The sequence below is a fragment of the Nipponia nippon genome, unplaced genomic scaffold (genome assembly GCF_047370975.1).
Source record: "Nipponia nippon isolate SJK-2023a ecotype South Korea unplaced genomic scaffold, ASM4737097v1 scaffold_7, whole genome shotgun sequence".
NCBI classification, from domain to species: Eukaryota; Metazoa; Chordata; class Aves; order Pelecaniformes; family Threskiornithidae; genus Nipponia; species Nipponia nippon.
The window spans coordinates 48,874,223-48,889,080 of NW_028262391.1; the positions used below are offsets into that span (position 1 = coordinate 48,874,223).

At 43.6% G+C, this 14,858-nt stretch overlaps 1 protein-coding gene across 2 annotated transcripts in view; it reads left to right on the plus strand.

Moving 5' to 3' along the window:
* Nucleotides 1–14,858, plus strand: part of CMIP (c-Maf inducing protein) — a 140,055-nt gene that overhangs the window by 92,995 nt on the left and 32,202 nt on the right. For both annotated transcript variants that reach the window (XM_087740165.1, XM_087740167.1), the window contains exons 4-6: nucleotides 9,763–9,924; nucleotides 11,107–11,148; nucleotides 13,878–13,940. In XM_087740165.1, coding sequence (XP_087596291.1) covers nucleotides 9,763–9,924; nucleotides 11,107–11,148; nucleotides 13,878–13,940 — 267 coding nt within the window. The remainder of the gene's footprint in view (nucleotides 1–9,762; nucleotides 9,925–11,106; nucleotides 11,149–13,877; nucleotides 13,941–14,858) is intronic.

The following is a 14,858-nucleotide window of genomic DNA, read 5'->3' on the forward strand; positions in this document are numbered from 1 at the left end:
ACATAATGTATTAGAGGATTATAAAACTGCTGCTGATACCCGCAAAACCCCCTGAAACAGTATGTTGCAAGTGTCACAGCCTGTATCATCTGCCCTAGCTCTTGCCATAAGTCACTTGTTCAGCTTTTGTCTGTCACACCTCTGTCTTTTTTTCCCAGAATAGTGATTGTTCCAAAATCAGAAAAAATATATCAGAAAACAATGCTAGTAAAAGTATGCTCTTCATTCCCCTGTCTTCATTCAGAAGCCATTGCATCGCAGCTATTTACCATAGCCTGGTCTCTGGTGCTCTTTACTGTAGTATTTGAGATGGGAATACTAGATTAGGCTGTGTGACCAGAGGCAAGATCCATCAAGGACAACGGGGTTGTTGTGAATGACTTATTTGCATCGGCCCATCTCTGGAGATGAGACGGGCAGTGGTTTTGGTAGCACCCCAGTGATATCTGATTCTCCGCCAGGGACCTTGGGGTCAGAAAACTGAACGCTGCGAGACTTGGTTCAGTCTTGCACGTCACGCAGCATTTGTACAAAGGAGAAAGAAAACAAGCAAATTGCAGAGGTTCAGTGGCATTTTGGTAGGCTAAAGAGTTGCAGGAGGTTTGGGGTTTTGTGCTGATGTGGCGCAACAAGATGCGATGTAAAAACATGGAAGAAAGTGATGGGACTGTTTCAGATGCAAATGCTGCTCTGAAATCTGGTATCTCCCTGTGAGAAACTGGAAAATTCAGAGCTCCAAAGCCCAGTGGTCTGAAGACAGAAATACCCTGCTCTTCTGAAGTCCCTTTTAAGATGCTTGCAAGCATCACATCAGTATCCAGTATCTGTGCTCTCCCTAAGGCTCTGCAGCAGCTTTCTGACACAAACACGTTCCTCGAGCCGTGCACATCTCTCTTGCTGACGACATTGATGATGCAGGTGCACAAGAGAGAGAAGCCAATTTCAAAGCCATTTATGGTGTTGAAATGCTAGAAACTCAGCAAAATAATACATTTGCCAAGAAGGAGAAAGTGAAACAGGTGGGTAAATGTCCATTTGGAAGGTTTTGCTGACTGGTGAGAGGGGAGGAGGGCAGGAAAAGCCAAGGGTGCCCGTTGCTAGCAGTGGAGAGTAATAAGGAAAAGGGATGACGTGGCTTTTTAATCCGGTTTGCATATCTGGGAAGAAATAATTGCTTTGTGTGCTACTCCGTGCTACCTAAGCTTACTGGCATTTCCCGGAAAATAGAAGGTGGATGGATTATCTTTCAGAGATTATTTTTTGTTAGCAGTTACTACAATGTGTAGCGTTAGTAGCTGCTTAATCCTAATTTGAGGTGATTTCTCAGGTGGTAAGTTCTTCTGGTCAGAGTTCTTAGCACCTGCAATTACTGGCATATGTTTTGCAGCCTTGTAGACGAAGCAGCGTCCTGTTTTCCTGGTGATGACCAGCTCCCTCGTGCCTGAGTGGGATCTGAAGGGTGTAGTGTGGGGGTGGGGGGTTCTGCACAGCAGGTATGCTGCCTGGCTATGCTCCACGGTGGCCTTGTGCACAGGTTTTTCTTTGGCAGACCTGGTCAAAGTGCAATGATGATAAGATTGTGCATGTTCTTTTTTTCCTACGCACTATCTCTTCTCTGCAGTGGCAAAGTCATTTATTCCCACTGCAGGCTGAGAGCTGGTGGATGCCAAGGACCATGTTCCACAGACACAGCCATCATGTGTGGAATATAAAGTGCATGAATGTAAAAGTATTAGGAACCTGGATCAGCTCAGCTTGGTGTCAGAGGCACTCTGTAATGCAGTCAGTAATGGTAGATCTCTGCACAGAGAAGCACACAGCAAGGAACGCACCTCGGTGGCAGTTAATGTCACAGTGCTTTGTGTCTTCTGCCTTCTGGTTGATGCATGCTAAACTCCACAGTCATACAATGTCTGCTATAGTTTGTTTATTTAATACTATTCCTCCCCCCCTGCACTGCAATGCAGTTAGTCCACTGAAGGCTTTGGCGAGTGTGGAGTATACATGGTACACACATTCCTGCTTTTCATCTAGTAGTCTGCTCTTTTTTTTTTTTTTTTTAAAAATGGAACATGATTTTGCTGACTTCAGCTCATACTGCATAATCTCAAATACAGGAGCACGTCAGACTCGCACCCCTCTGGAAACTGTGGGTTGTGCCAGAACACTGAGATCCCGACGTCCAGACAGTGTCCGTGTTGAGCATTTGCTGCTCTGGAGAAAAGGGCCAAAAATGCTGCAGCAGGCAGCAGCGAGGTCCTGCAAGAGGAGGAGGTAGTTGTGCCTAAACATGTTTGAAACCTTCCCTCTGATGATGACTCAGAGGCTGTTAAAGTGCTGTAGATCAAGCAGGGTGTCTGGCTCCTACCCTAATTGTGTGAATCCAGCAACCTCTGTGTGAAGGTTTTTCTCACTCATTCTGCATAAGAGTTTAAAGCAACTCAGGAGGGTTTGTGAACCCCACCAGCCTGCAGTTAGGGCAGATCTTTCCTGTACATGTGGGGCAACTGTGTTTTTCAAGTGTATTGAAGTTGTTGAAGTTTTTCTTCCTGCCCAAGATCAGGAGGAAAAGGTGTTGTGTGACTTTTGCTTAAAAAAACCAAACCAAACCAAAAACAAAAAAAAAAAACCCAAAACAGAACACCTAAATGCCCATGGACAACATATTTTGAAATATTTCTTCTTTTGGGGAGATGTTACATGGGATTTGCAACCCAAGATCGCAGCTGTGTTTCTACCAATGCTTTTTGCAAGTAGGGAGTGGCTTGTGCTTCTGCTAGAAACGTATCTGCAGTCATAGTGAAATTCCGCATAGCCAAAGCAACATTAAAAACAAACCCCAGCTTGGCTCCGATACGAAAAATACGGAACAGCAGTTGCTGTGTGCAGGATGAAAGCTGATGTTTTGCCAACCTGAAGTGTAAAGCTGGTGCTGGAACTGGGGCCTGAAGAATGGGAGTGTTTGCCAAAAGGAAATGGAAGCAGGGATGGAGGGTTTCAGGGAATGCATCAATGTCAGCCATGCCAAAAAATGTCTCCCCTGTGGACAGGTCTGATTACGATAGTAACCGCATTAGCCCATGCAAAGTGCAGCTGAAGCCACAGTTGGCCTTTTGCGTTTTCTAGCTGGGGAAACGGCATCTCGAATGCATGGCTAAGGGAGAGCTGGGTTTGGATCGGCCAGCTGCGTTCCTGCATCTTAGTGACCAAAGGGCCGTATGCAGGGATTTGAGAGAAAGACAAGACACCAGCAAAACCAAAGCCCAGTTTCTCTGCTTGGTAGTGGGAAGGTCTACCAAAGATGGCCTCTTCCCTCCCACCTTAGGGGGCTAGAAGGAAGCCACAATTTTTTGAGTTGCTTTCGGTTTTTGGAGGCACACACGCTGTATTTGCATGCAGGTTTGTCTTCAGTGGAGCCCATAAATTTAAGATCTGCTTGTCCAGTGGTTTTAGTTTTCTTTTTTCCCTTGGATAGAATAATCTTCCCTTCCCATCCTCTCATCCCCCCTTGTTGCTGAAGGATAGATTAATGGTTGGACTCGATGATCTTAAGGGTCTTTTCCAACCTTAACTATTCTATGATTCTATGATATCTTTGCAGTAGTCATGAGCACCGGAGAGCAGAAGCCCAGAAGGATGGTCAGTCAAGTGACAGCTGTGTGCAAAGGAAGTGGAGATATATAGATAGATAGATAATACACTTTATGAGCAAGTTCTTCAGTGCATTCATGTCGCAGCTTCCCGGTGTCATGCTGGGAGGTGAGTGAGGAGGCTGCCCTGCGAGCCCCCTGGTCCCACTTCCACTTTGCACTTCTCTTGGTCCAAGCAGAAATGTGTTTTGTCCGTGTTTCGTCCTTTTAAAATTTTGTTCATTTCAGCATTCTTTTACTTTGCGGTGGTAGTGTCCCAGTGGTATCTGAGCAAAGGACAAACTCTGCACCTGTGGGAGGCATCTGTGTGGTTGTTCCAGCTTGTGCATTAGTAACAGCCGAACCCACGTCATCACTTGCTGAACCCATTGAACTCTGTTGGCTTTGAAACAGCACTCATCTAAGTGTTTGGGGGTTCTTGCCTGGATTAGCTGAGATCTCAACCAAGTTGGTAGACGCTGGTGTGAAAAAACTAAGTGAACAAATGTAGCCTGAAAAAGGAGGTGGGGAAAGATGTTGTGATGGGGAAGCACAGCAACAGGGTATCAACATTCAACTTGCTTGCTGCAGCCCCAGTGCATGTCGGTGGTGCTTTTACTTAGGGGTGCCATGATTTAGTGATTAGCATGGAGCTCTGAAAATCGGAATACCTCCGTTCTGCTCTGGTCCTGACTTGCCATATGACCTCAAGGAAATCACCTTGGCTTTCTTGCTCTGTTTCTGCTTGTCTTTAATGATCAAGACCGTGAGCTGGTCGGTGCAGACTGTCACTTGATATATTTATTCAGGGCATACATTCATGGGTGCCAATCTCAGTGCAATAAAAAATGGCGATTTCATCAGGGTGTTTTTTATATGAATTGACAAAAAATGAAGTGTTATTTAGACCTTAACTGAGTGAGAATCAGGAAGTGTCTAGCTTATAACATTTCCCTCCAGTTCTCCAGCCTGTGGCAAGGAGCTTGTGGGCAAGTGAGCCTCGACCAAGGTGAGCATTCAGAGAAGCAACCAAAGCAGAGAAGTTTATGCACTTCCACATTTAGCACTGAGTAGAATGAAAAATGCAGAAAATGCCTTGACCTGAAAACATGGTAGAGTGCAAAAGTTTGCTGCTGCTGTTTTGCAGCTATTTTAGAGAGCAGCACATTAGGCTTTCTGTGCAAAGCCTTCAGAAGGTCGTGAAGAGGTTGATTACTGCAGCATAAGCAATCTGAAGTTCCCCGGTTTGGAAAAGTTTTTATAATCTCGTCCTGGTCCCAGCCCTTTGCCTGGAATGGGACTTTCTATAGACTTAGTCTTTTCGGGTAAGCGGCCTTTTTTCTTCCTATTGGTAAATGTTGCAGGTAGGAACTTAGTTCAGAAGGCTTTCAGTAGATCCACCTGGTGATTTAAGCCCGTCTCTGGCTATCAGGGAAACTTCTGTTAGCAACAAGTTATTCTTAGGTACTTTTCAGAATACCGTGAAGTAAGTGATGCCTGCTAGTGTTAAAAGCAGGATATGGATCTAGCTGAGTTCTGGGGGTGCCATGCCGTCTTTGTTTTCATGAAGGTAAGGAGTTAATAGACAAAATGCCGGCAGGTGGTGCTCAAGAATACATGGTACAGCTCCTGTGCTTTGTAGGACAAGCCAAGCGTGTGTTGAACATCACAAGCAACTCTTCCTGTTTCTTGTTATGCAGTGTTTTAACAAAATGTTCTGCTGCAGTGGAGAAAACCGTTCTGGAGTCTGCTATCTGTGCTTTTTTTCCTCTGTACATTTGCATCTAGCAAGAAGCACCTCCATTTTACGTAAGCGCCGTCCACGTTAAACTGTAACACTAGCTTGACTCAGCCATCCCCGCAATGAGCTGGGGAGGACCTCTGTGCGGGAGGTTGACCTTTTCCCTTTTGCTGGAACTGCCCTCGTTGCTCAGCAAGAAATAAACAATTGCTGGCACACGCAACCCTCAAAGTCAGCGTACGTTCCTGCAGTAGCTCTGGCTTCTCCAATAAAGAAGCGATTAGTTGCATGCTGTTGCGCGGTCAAGGGCTGAAGAGCAGAGAGCTAGAATTTAACAGGCTGTTCTGGATTAGGGTTGGCAATTAATTTTTTTAATGTAATGAAGATAGCGCTCGCCGACGGGAAGACAGGTTCCCAAGAGTACAGAACGTTTCCTGGCCACCAGTAGCAAAGCAGGGATAAAATTTGCTCATCAGGAAGGCTAACTTCATCTTGCCCTTTTTGGATCAGGTGCACCAGCTGCTTTGAGATGTTCCTAACATGAAACGTCTTGCTAGGGCTGAAAAAGGCAGTTGTTCCATGCCGTCCGATTTTGTGCATTAGAGTCTATTTTTCTTAGATGTCAACTACATCAGTATTACCATTCTTGTCCAAGGAAGTGGTGTATGAGCAAGGGCTGCAGGATGAGGCCATTATGGGACAGAAAAACATATGAAAACGTTACTTTAAAAAGCTGAAAGTTTCCTAGGCTATCTTGAACTTTCTGTTCACAGCAGTGTTCAGGATCTTTTCAGCACTGATGGCAAAACCCACTGCTTACAGATTTCTATCACATTTGCTTGCTTAATAACACTGGAAAAGTAATTTTTCACATGTGGACTTTAATTCCTCCTCCTCTAAAAGAGGATTGAGACTTAGGTCTTTGGGTTTCTGCAAGACTTAATTAGAGTGATTTGAGAATGAAGGATGCCCTGTCAGTGTCACTTATTCCCCATGCTGTTTCTTCTGGGTACTTATTAAATTCAGTGGTTTTGCTTTTAAAGTCAGCATAGCAAGATTTTGGAATGACACTAGCCGTGTGGTTCTGGCTGGTCAGTAACTAGGAGGGTCAAATTCCAAGTTGGCATGCCTTCTTTTCACTCACATGAATTGTTGCAGGAGCTGCTGCTTTTAGTGAAATCCCAGTGAAACTGGATTCCCACCCCAGTATTTTTCTTGTACGTGCTATTAATGATGAAAGTTGCGTGAGCATTTTCAGCAACTGAAGGCATCTTTTACACCTGCGTGCAGGGGGAATGAGCTCCTTGCACGTGTTGCCATGCCTGTTCTCCGATACGGGTCTCTACCAGGCAGTTTTGCTTTTAAGCTCATGAGTGATTGTTTCTCCTTGCTCTGGAGTCAGCGCAGGTAGAATAGAGCAGATGGCTCGGTGTTGGCTGAGTGCTTGCTGATACACAGCAAATTGCTTCTGTAACCGACTGATAGGTTTCAAGCTTTAATTGAGGCTTTCAGCAAGGCGCTCAACAGTGAAAAGCATTCTGCTGAGAAAAACAGCAGCGTAACCATGGGCAAAGGTTCAGGATAGCAGAGTTCAGCCCTCTTGGGGATGGCTCCTCTATTTATTTATTTATTTTCTGCTGCTTTCCCACCATTATTCAAGACTTCTGTAACGTCGCTTGCAGATTACAGCTCAGTATATCAGTGCAGCGCAACCCTTTGTGCTGAAAACGTGAAGCAGAGACTGATAAGTTTGGATTTTCTGCTTGCGGTGGGCTCAGCACGTCTGCAAAGGTAGCTGTCCCCTGATGCTCCCTTTGAGTCACCGTCTGTCTGGTCCGAGCAGCAGCTTTTGTAGGTCTCCCTTGCACAGCAGGGAGTACAGCTCCGGCTGCTTTTCTCTTACGTACGTCAGCACCATCAGAATCTTCATTTTTAATGGACATCTCTCAAAGGGAAAGGAAACCTCCCTGCTCCTCCCTCCCCCCAAGCAAGAGTGGATTTGACAGCGGAAGAAAGATATTTGTGGTAGGGTTGTCTGAGCAGCGTCCTGTTGGGCAAGAGGGTTTCCTTCAGCAGCTGTCCCTTAGGCTGAAGGAGCTGCTCTCTGAAATCACGTAACTCGCCCAAGTAAGGGGCAGCCCGGAGCAGGCAGGGATACAGCACCCAGTGGTCTCACTCTCGTGCTCCCTCCACCCCATGTTTTATCCAGCTTTGAATTCTGCTTTGAATTAGATTTCTTCATAGCACAGGACTAAGGAATAAATTTCAGCGTGGAAAATGGATCTGTTGAGCTAGCTTTGTTTAGTGTCCTCAATTAGTCAGAAAGGAGTTGCTTCAAGTTACAAAGCTGGCTGGTTGGCTTTGAAGTTTAGATTTTATTTAGTGCTGGAGCGGGTCTAACAAAAAGACCCTAAAAAAAGGCATTACATGAATAAGAGAAATTAAACTCTCTGATTCAAGTTTCCTAAAGAGTACAAGAAGTCTGTGATGTTGGTAGAAGTAGTTCTGGTAGCTTAAAAATGCCGGTGGACCCTCTCTGCCCCAAGGAGCTCAGAAGTACAAAGATTTTTGCTCAGTTCTGAAATCCCAAACACATTTGATAGTGTCTGCGGCATGTGTTTTTATGTTCCTTTAGCTTTTCAGTGGCTTAAAATGCACTGCAAGTGTGAATTACTGCCAGCGTGCTATTGTACTTGCATGAATTTAATTAAAAAGATAATTGGAAGGCTTTATCAGCCTTCACATGTCAGCCCAGTGCCACCCTCTTCTCTCCCCTCTAACAACGTTGACAAACCCAAGGCATCCGAAATCTGTATTTTTCTGTATTGTTCTCTTCTCTCGTGTTTCAGATAGGTTACGGAGGTGACTGTGTTTTCTGTTGAGCATTAGATCTGCTGCTACGGTGGGAAGGAAGCGGCTGATAAGCAGAGAGCCAGCCTGTTCATGCTGCAGGCGCTGCCCTGTGCGAGTGGAGGGGGAAATGCCGGGTAGCGGCAAAGCTCCAAAACAAAACAAAACAAAGCAGACTGACCCTTTGCAAAGTCCTTTGCCTTTATTACACTGGTGACGTATAGCCCAAAATGTGCAGCTGAATCTGCAAGCTGCACGACATGGGCAGTTCTTGTGATTTCCCTGGAAATGCCGCTGAGCAATGCAAGATCCGTTTTTAGTGCAAAACACTGATGTTTTTGTGTAAACAGAGAAGTACCCAGCCTGTGTCATTTAATAAACCTGAGGATGTATCCAGACTTCTTGACTTCCCTTTGAGCAGAGGACCAGATTCGAGCACAGAGAGGAGTGGAAGGGCATGTGAGCTAAACAAAACGCTGTGGTCCTGGCGGTTGCTCTCCGTCAGGCAGCAGAGCTCCATCCCTGCCAGCTCCGTGGCCGTGCGGTGCCTCCAGCGCTGCCGGCTTTGGCAAGCCTCTCCTGGTTCTGGTGCGCGCTTCGTGTTGTCATCGGGAGTGGTGTTTTAACGCTCGTCATCGTTTCCGTGAACTTCGAGAGTTTCATCAAGCCACCTCTGGGAATTTAGGAGGGTGGGTTTTCTCTAAAGAATACTATTTATAATACAAAGCAGCCTTTATTCCAGTCATTTGTGGCAACATGGCTGCTGAGGAGGTAGGAGTTGCCTTTTGCTTATCCAGCTGGTTTGTGGACGGGACAATTGGTGAAATAGCTTGGGCACAGCCAGAAGTAGTGCAGGAGCATGCAGAGGACTGGGGGAGGTGGGATTAGGCAGTCAGGAATGCTTTTCTTGAGCGTGGAAATGCTGTTGCATGGAAGACTTGGATACTTCACAAGTCAGTTTCTGTTACAGCTGGAGGGTGATAACATGACTTTTCAGGATCCTTCAAGCCAGAAGTAAAAAAAAAGCCTGTGGGTCTACTGGAATTTTCACTTTGATGAAATTGATTTTAATTCATTCTGAGTGCCAATTCACCAATTAGTAATGTAGAGTAAAGTACCTGTAGAATGATGTTTTGATGGCCTCTCTCTCTCTCCCCCATTCTTAATGACTAGCTCCCTTTAAAAGGACCTGCAGCTTTGGAAACAGTGTCATAGCAGGTATCTGCTATTAGCCTGAGGAATAAGGTGTTTGCAAGAGGAGATGATGGAAAGAAAGATTATCTGGAGTTTAAAAACTTATTTTAAAATAAAAAAAAAGGGAGTCACAGTTTTCCATTGCTTCCACAGAAGAAATTTGTTTAGACATATAAGGTTTTCTTTTTCATTTAAATGTTTTAAGTACAGCTTTTCAGCAAACAGAAAAGGCAAAACTCAAAATACAGAACAGCCTACTTGACAGTTGCATGTAGGAAGCACATATCCAGTCAGTTTTTTCAAGGGGTTTATGGCGGTGTCAGTGTGACCTTTTCATTTTTCTTGCAGAAAAAGATTTACAAGTACAAAAAGGTGCTCAGTAACCCCAGCCGCTGGGAGGTGGTATTGAAGGAGATCAGGACGCTGGTGGACATGGCGCTGACGTCTCCGCTTCAGGATGACTCCATTCACCAAGCACCACTGGAGATCGTCTCAAAACTGCTCTCAGAGGTATGACCTCAGCAGTGCTCCTGCAAGACACTGTCACATTTAGAAGAGAGACAAACAGTTAAAAGTTTGTGGGTGGGTTTCATTTTAACTGGGCTGTTCAAAATTCTGCCTTTGAGTCTGCTCGTGACTTCAGCTGACTTGAGTGGAATTTGTACTTGTTGAGGAGAAGGAGAATTTGACCCATGTTAGGTAGATTTCTAGACACAAAACAAAACACATTTCTCTTGAGGCTTTTGTTGTTGTTGTTGTTGTTGTTGATTTATGGTAAATTTAATATGGGTCTGATTCATGTCTTATTTCAAGTCAATGGTAAAACTCCCCTTGACTTCTATTCCATTGGCTTTGTTTGCATGACTGATAATTCTTGTAGCAATATGTATATACCAATAAATTAATTGTGCAGCTATTTTATTATTACCAGTTCCATCAAAGAAAAATATTTTCCTTCTTCAGAGATGTCTATCCTCCTTTTATAGCATCTGTTTCAAATAGTTAACTTTTCATGCTCAGGAAGTGTAATGCCAAGCAGGTTTTTACGTCTTAGTTCTGACGTACAAAGATTTGTGATAAGCAAAAAAGTTGCTAGCTTTTTTTCTTGCAGCAGGCGAAGATCTTGGCAACTCAGAACTTTGTAACCTCTGAATGGATCATACTGCTGAGAAAGCCAAAAGTAAAGTGTTTTGCATAGGTGACTTCCAGTAAATGCATTGGCTTTTACTGGTTCCGTGTTTGAAGAAGGAATTTCAGGAAAACTGCAGCAGTTAGTTTACTACCAACAAATGGTATACAACACCACAACAATCCTTTTATTAATTTTCTTAGAAACATACAACCTGTCTTAAGCAAACATTTTTAAGAAATGTATGGCTAGCGTTAATTTCCCAGCTGATTGAGACCTTCTCTGGCATCCTGGTGTTTGTATGCTCAGTTTTCATGGCTGGGGTGGCTTGAATCTGAAGGTGCTGAGGGAGAAATGGAAGCTTGCACAGCCCCTCATAGCAGATAGTATACCACCTTCTTTAAGAGAATTATTTTAATTTGATTAATTTTATTCTGAAAATAAGCAATTGCAGTCTTGAGCCTTTCTCCTCGTGTCTGGTGGTAGCTAAGAGGACTGTGTATGCTGATGTGCCAACTCAGAGTATTCTTTGCTCATTCATTTCTTCTATTCAACTCTTTCAGAACAACAACTTAACCACTCAAGACCACGAGAGCATTATTGTGGTGAGTATCTTTTGTCAAAATCTGAGGACAAATCTGTATTGTTTGATAACGCTCTGTTAATGCTTGCCTCTGCCCCGGTAAAGTATGGCAAATATGAAAGCATTTCCACCAATGCTGGTGAACTTAGGCAGGATCAAACCCATTTGTTCTACTGGTTTTTGTGTGGTTTTGCCATTCCTCTTTCCTTGTTTCATAGATGAGTAACAATAAAATCTCCTTGTCAACTTATATGAGACAGCACAGCATGTTGAGGGTTAATTATGTCCCAAAATGGTCTCCTTACTAGGCTACACAGCGCAATGTTTGTATCTATATATGTACTTTAAGTAGTCAAAAAACATTGTTTCCAGATGTGCCCTATAAAACCCTTAGGCTTAGTAGTTTCCTGAGGGGCTAATGCTACCATATACAGAATGTCTCCATTGCTGATGGTATGTGAGCAAGTGGTTGTTTTTGTAAGTGTGGATATGTGTACGTGTCACTGCAGTTTAACCCCCTGCTTACTTGATTTATAAAAATATCCTCTTCAACTTTTTTCTTTTCTGTAGGTTGCATTTATTTAGACATAGAAATAAGCGAATCAAATGGCAGCTCTCTTCCTTGTGCAACAAAATGTAAGATCTCAACAATTTGTCAGAGGTGGAACTTGGTTCCCCATCACTGTAATTTAATTTCAGTCGCTGGCAATTTCCAGGAGATTTTCCCAGTAATCTAATCTAGAACCTCACCACCACATGATGTATCATGTCTATGTGACTCTTTCTGCAAAATGACAAGGTGGCATGTAGCTGCCAGTAGGTGTCAATTGTGTTTAACGGCTGCTTAAGATACCGTTTTAGCTGGAATCAGTCACCAAGATAAGTTTCTGAAGTGACATTTACTTTTTTTTGATCTCTGCTACAGCTTTCATTTTACTCTAGTGCCAAGGGTAATTCAGGCCTCCAGTTACAACTGGAGGAAGGATTTTTTTAATAAAAGATGTAGGGTGGCCCTGCTGTGAGCAGGGAGGTTGGACCAAGTGGCCTCCAAAGGTCCTTTCAGCCTACATTATTCAGCAGTTCTGGGTGATGGCTTCTTCAGTTCAAGTCCTGCCCTTCTGTAGGTTGTGCCTGAACCATTAAGGAGACAGCAGTTTCTGGGCATTCAGAGCTCACTGCTGTTACACAGCTAACCTGTGCTATTCTTAGGAAGTATCGCTAATGCTGTGTATGTGTGTAGTATCTTAAAAGTACGCAGTGCTTTGCCGTGGAGATGGAACCAGCTTTCCTTCTCTAGATGGTACTGGAACAGATCAATATTGCAACTGATCCCTTCCCGGTAAGGAAGGGGAAGCACACGTTGCCATAGCTGGGCAATGCGAGACAGCAAGTTTCTGCTTTTAACCACAGTGCGCATAAGGAAAATACAGGCTGTTTTCATGCTGTCATTCTTCCACACTGACTGTACAGGCGGAGCCGTGACCCACTTGATAGTGTCTGTTGTGATTATTCCCTGCATTCAGTAAGGACTGGGCTGAAATGATAAAACTCATTTTTCATAGGCTGACAACCAGCTAGTTACATCTCTGATGCAGTGATCCTCTGACAGTTACCGGAGAGGTATAAACACTTGGTGATTTTGCAATACATGGCTCCTGTGGTTTGGCAGGTCTTACAGCAAACACTCCAAAAGATGATGGATTCAAGGGAGATCTTTAGCTCAGGTGTTGGATGGGTAGCGAGGATATTCTAGTCTCACTGAATAGTGTCGCATTCTCCGTCAGTCCACTGTTGCTGGACCACCACCAGTGGAAGAGTGAACAGTCAGAAGGATGGCACAAATAATGAGCAGAAACTTCACAAACATTATGTGTAACCAAAACAGATCTTTGCAGATGTGGTTGGGTTTGATTGTTAAAATTCACATTAATCTTGACCTGGTTTTGTGTGAAAGTGGCTCTTGTGAAACACAGTTATTGCAAGCAGACTCACTGGGGCTGAAATCCTTAAGGAGATGAGAGTGAGAGCAAAACCTAAAGCAGACTGCCTTAGTAAAACTCCAGATGCCATCCAGATAAAATATCTGGTGTTCCGTTCCTTAATACAAAATGTCCTAGCTGCTATGTTTAGAGTCTTACTTTTAAATGGGTACTGGGAATCCCTTTAGCTCAAGACTGGAAAAGCCCGAAGGCACCATCACATAGAGAGAATACATTGTTCTAGCACCATTTTCTAATTTACAGAGGAAGTAACAACAACATAAGTTCATTACACCCTCAGTGGCAGGTATGACCTCTAATGCATTTACCGAGCATAAACACATTGGTTTGCGTAGCAACAAAGAAGGAATGGTCGATCTCAGCTTTCACAAAGTTAGATGCTTGATTTTGATGAATAGGGTCCTCCAAGGTAAGAACAGTGCTATGTTAGTTTTAGTGAGTTATTTCTCACAAAAAGAGCTCAAACTTTTTTATAAAGGGGGTGTGTGTGTGTTGGTTTTCAGTTTTTTCTTCTAGGGAGATGTTATAACTGAAACAGTGAGCCAGATTCATCCTTGCTGTTTTACATCCTAAACCAATTGATCTGCTCCTGTTTTAATGTAAACCATTAATTTCTCTATTGATGCTTTTGTCCTTCATTTTTAAAAGTGAGCTTCCCCCCTTCACCCACCCCCGAAAAATATTTCCCTGCAAAATGCTTACTCTAGTTGCAGTCCTCTAATTAAATTTTTCTCTCTCTTTCTTTTTAAAGGCAATTGCACCTTTGCTGGAAAACAACCATCCTCCCCCTGACCTCTGTGAATTCTTCTGCAAGGTATCAGAGCACCTTTGCTTCCTGAAATCTCATAGTTGTATATGAGTGTAGTTCTTTGAGGGGGTGGTTGGTTTTTTTTCTTTAACTCCCTACCTCATGCCCAAATTGATTTCAGTTTTTGGTCAACAAGCAATGATATTGGAATAGTTAAGAGCACCATTATGACAAATAGAACCATATCTTTAGCACATCAGACTGCATAGTCCTGATACTCTGTGAGAGTTAAAATCTTCAGACTCCCGCACCCCAGTCTGGGTACAAGAGATGTCCTACTGCATGTTCTATTTAGCTAATGCAATAATCATTGGAGTCACTGTGTTCAGATGAGTTGGTAATGTGGTGCACAACTCGGCCCTAACGGTGTTGTGTAATTGGGTAATGGCAGTGGGAAGATCATAAGGACCCATTCTCTTTCCTGGTAAATCCATGCTTGTGCTGCGTTTTGACTCTTTTCCATAAACATCTGAGTACATTGGATTGCAAAGCTTCTGGATTTGAAAATACTACTTTTTCTCTAGGCCTGTTTGTGTTTCAGTTTCAAGTCTACTTACATTTGCTTACTGATGACTGGGTATGCATTGGTCAAATGTTCTGGATGCTGCTTATAATTCCTATCCAGAGTTATTAATCAGCAGCTTCTTCCTACAGAAATTAAGTCAAGTTTCAGAAACTCCTGATTGTTGCATTTTTATAAGTCAGTCTTAGGGTTGGACTGAAGGCACTTTTATTCCTGAGTGTTTTTATCTTTGGTCTCCATCAGAGGTGGGCACCTAATTATCTTTAAATGTGTGGGATGGGCTGTGTATAGTTGCAGGAAGGGAAACAGGTTATGGACTCCTCCTCCTCAGAGCTATTCAGAACTGAAATGGGCAAGGCTAATGAGCAGGCTAATGCGTCTTCAAAACTGACCCTGCCTTG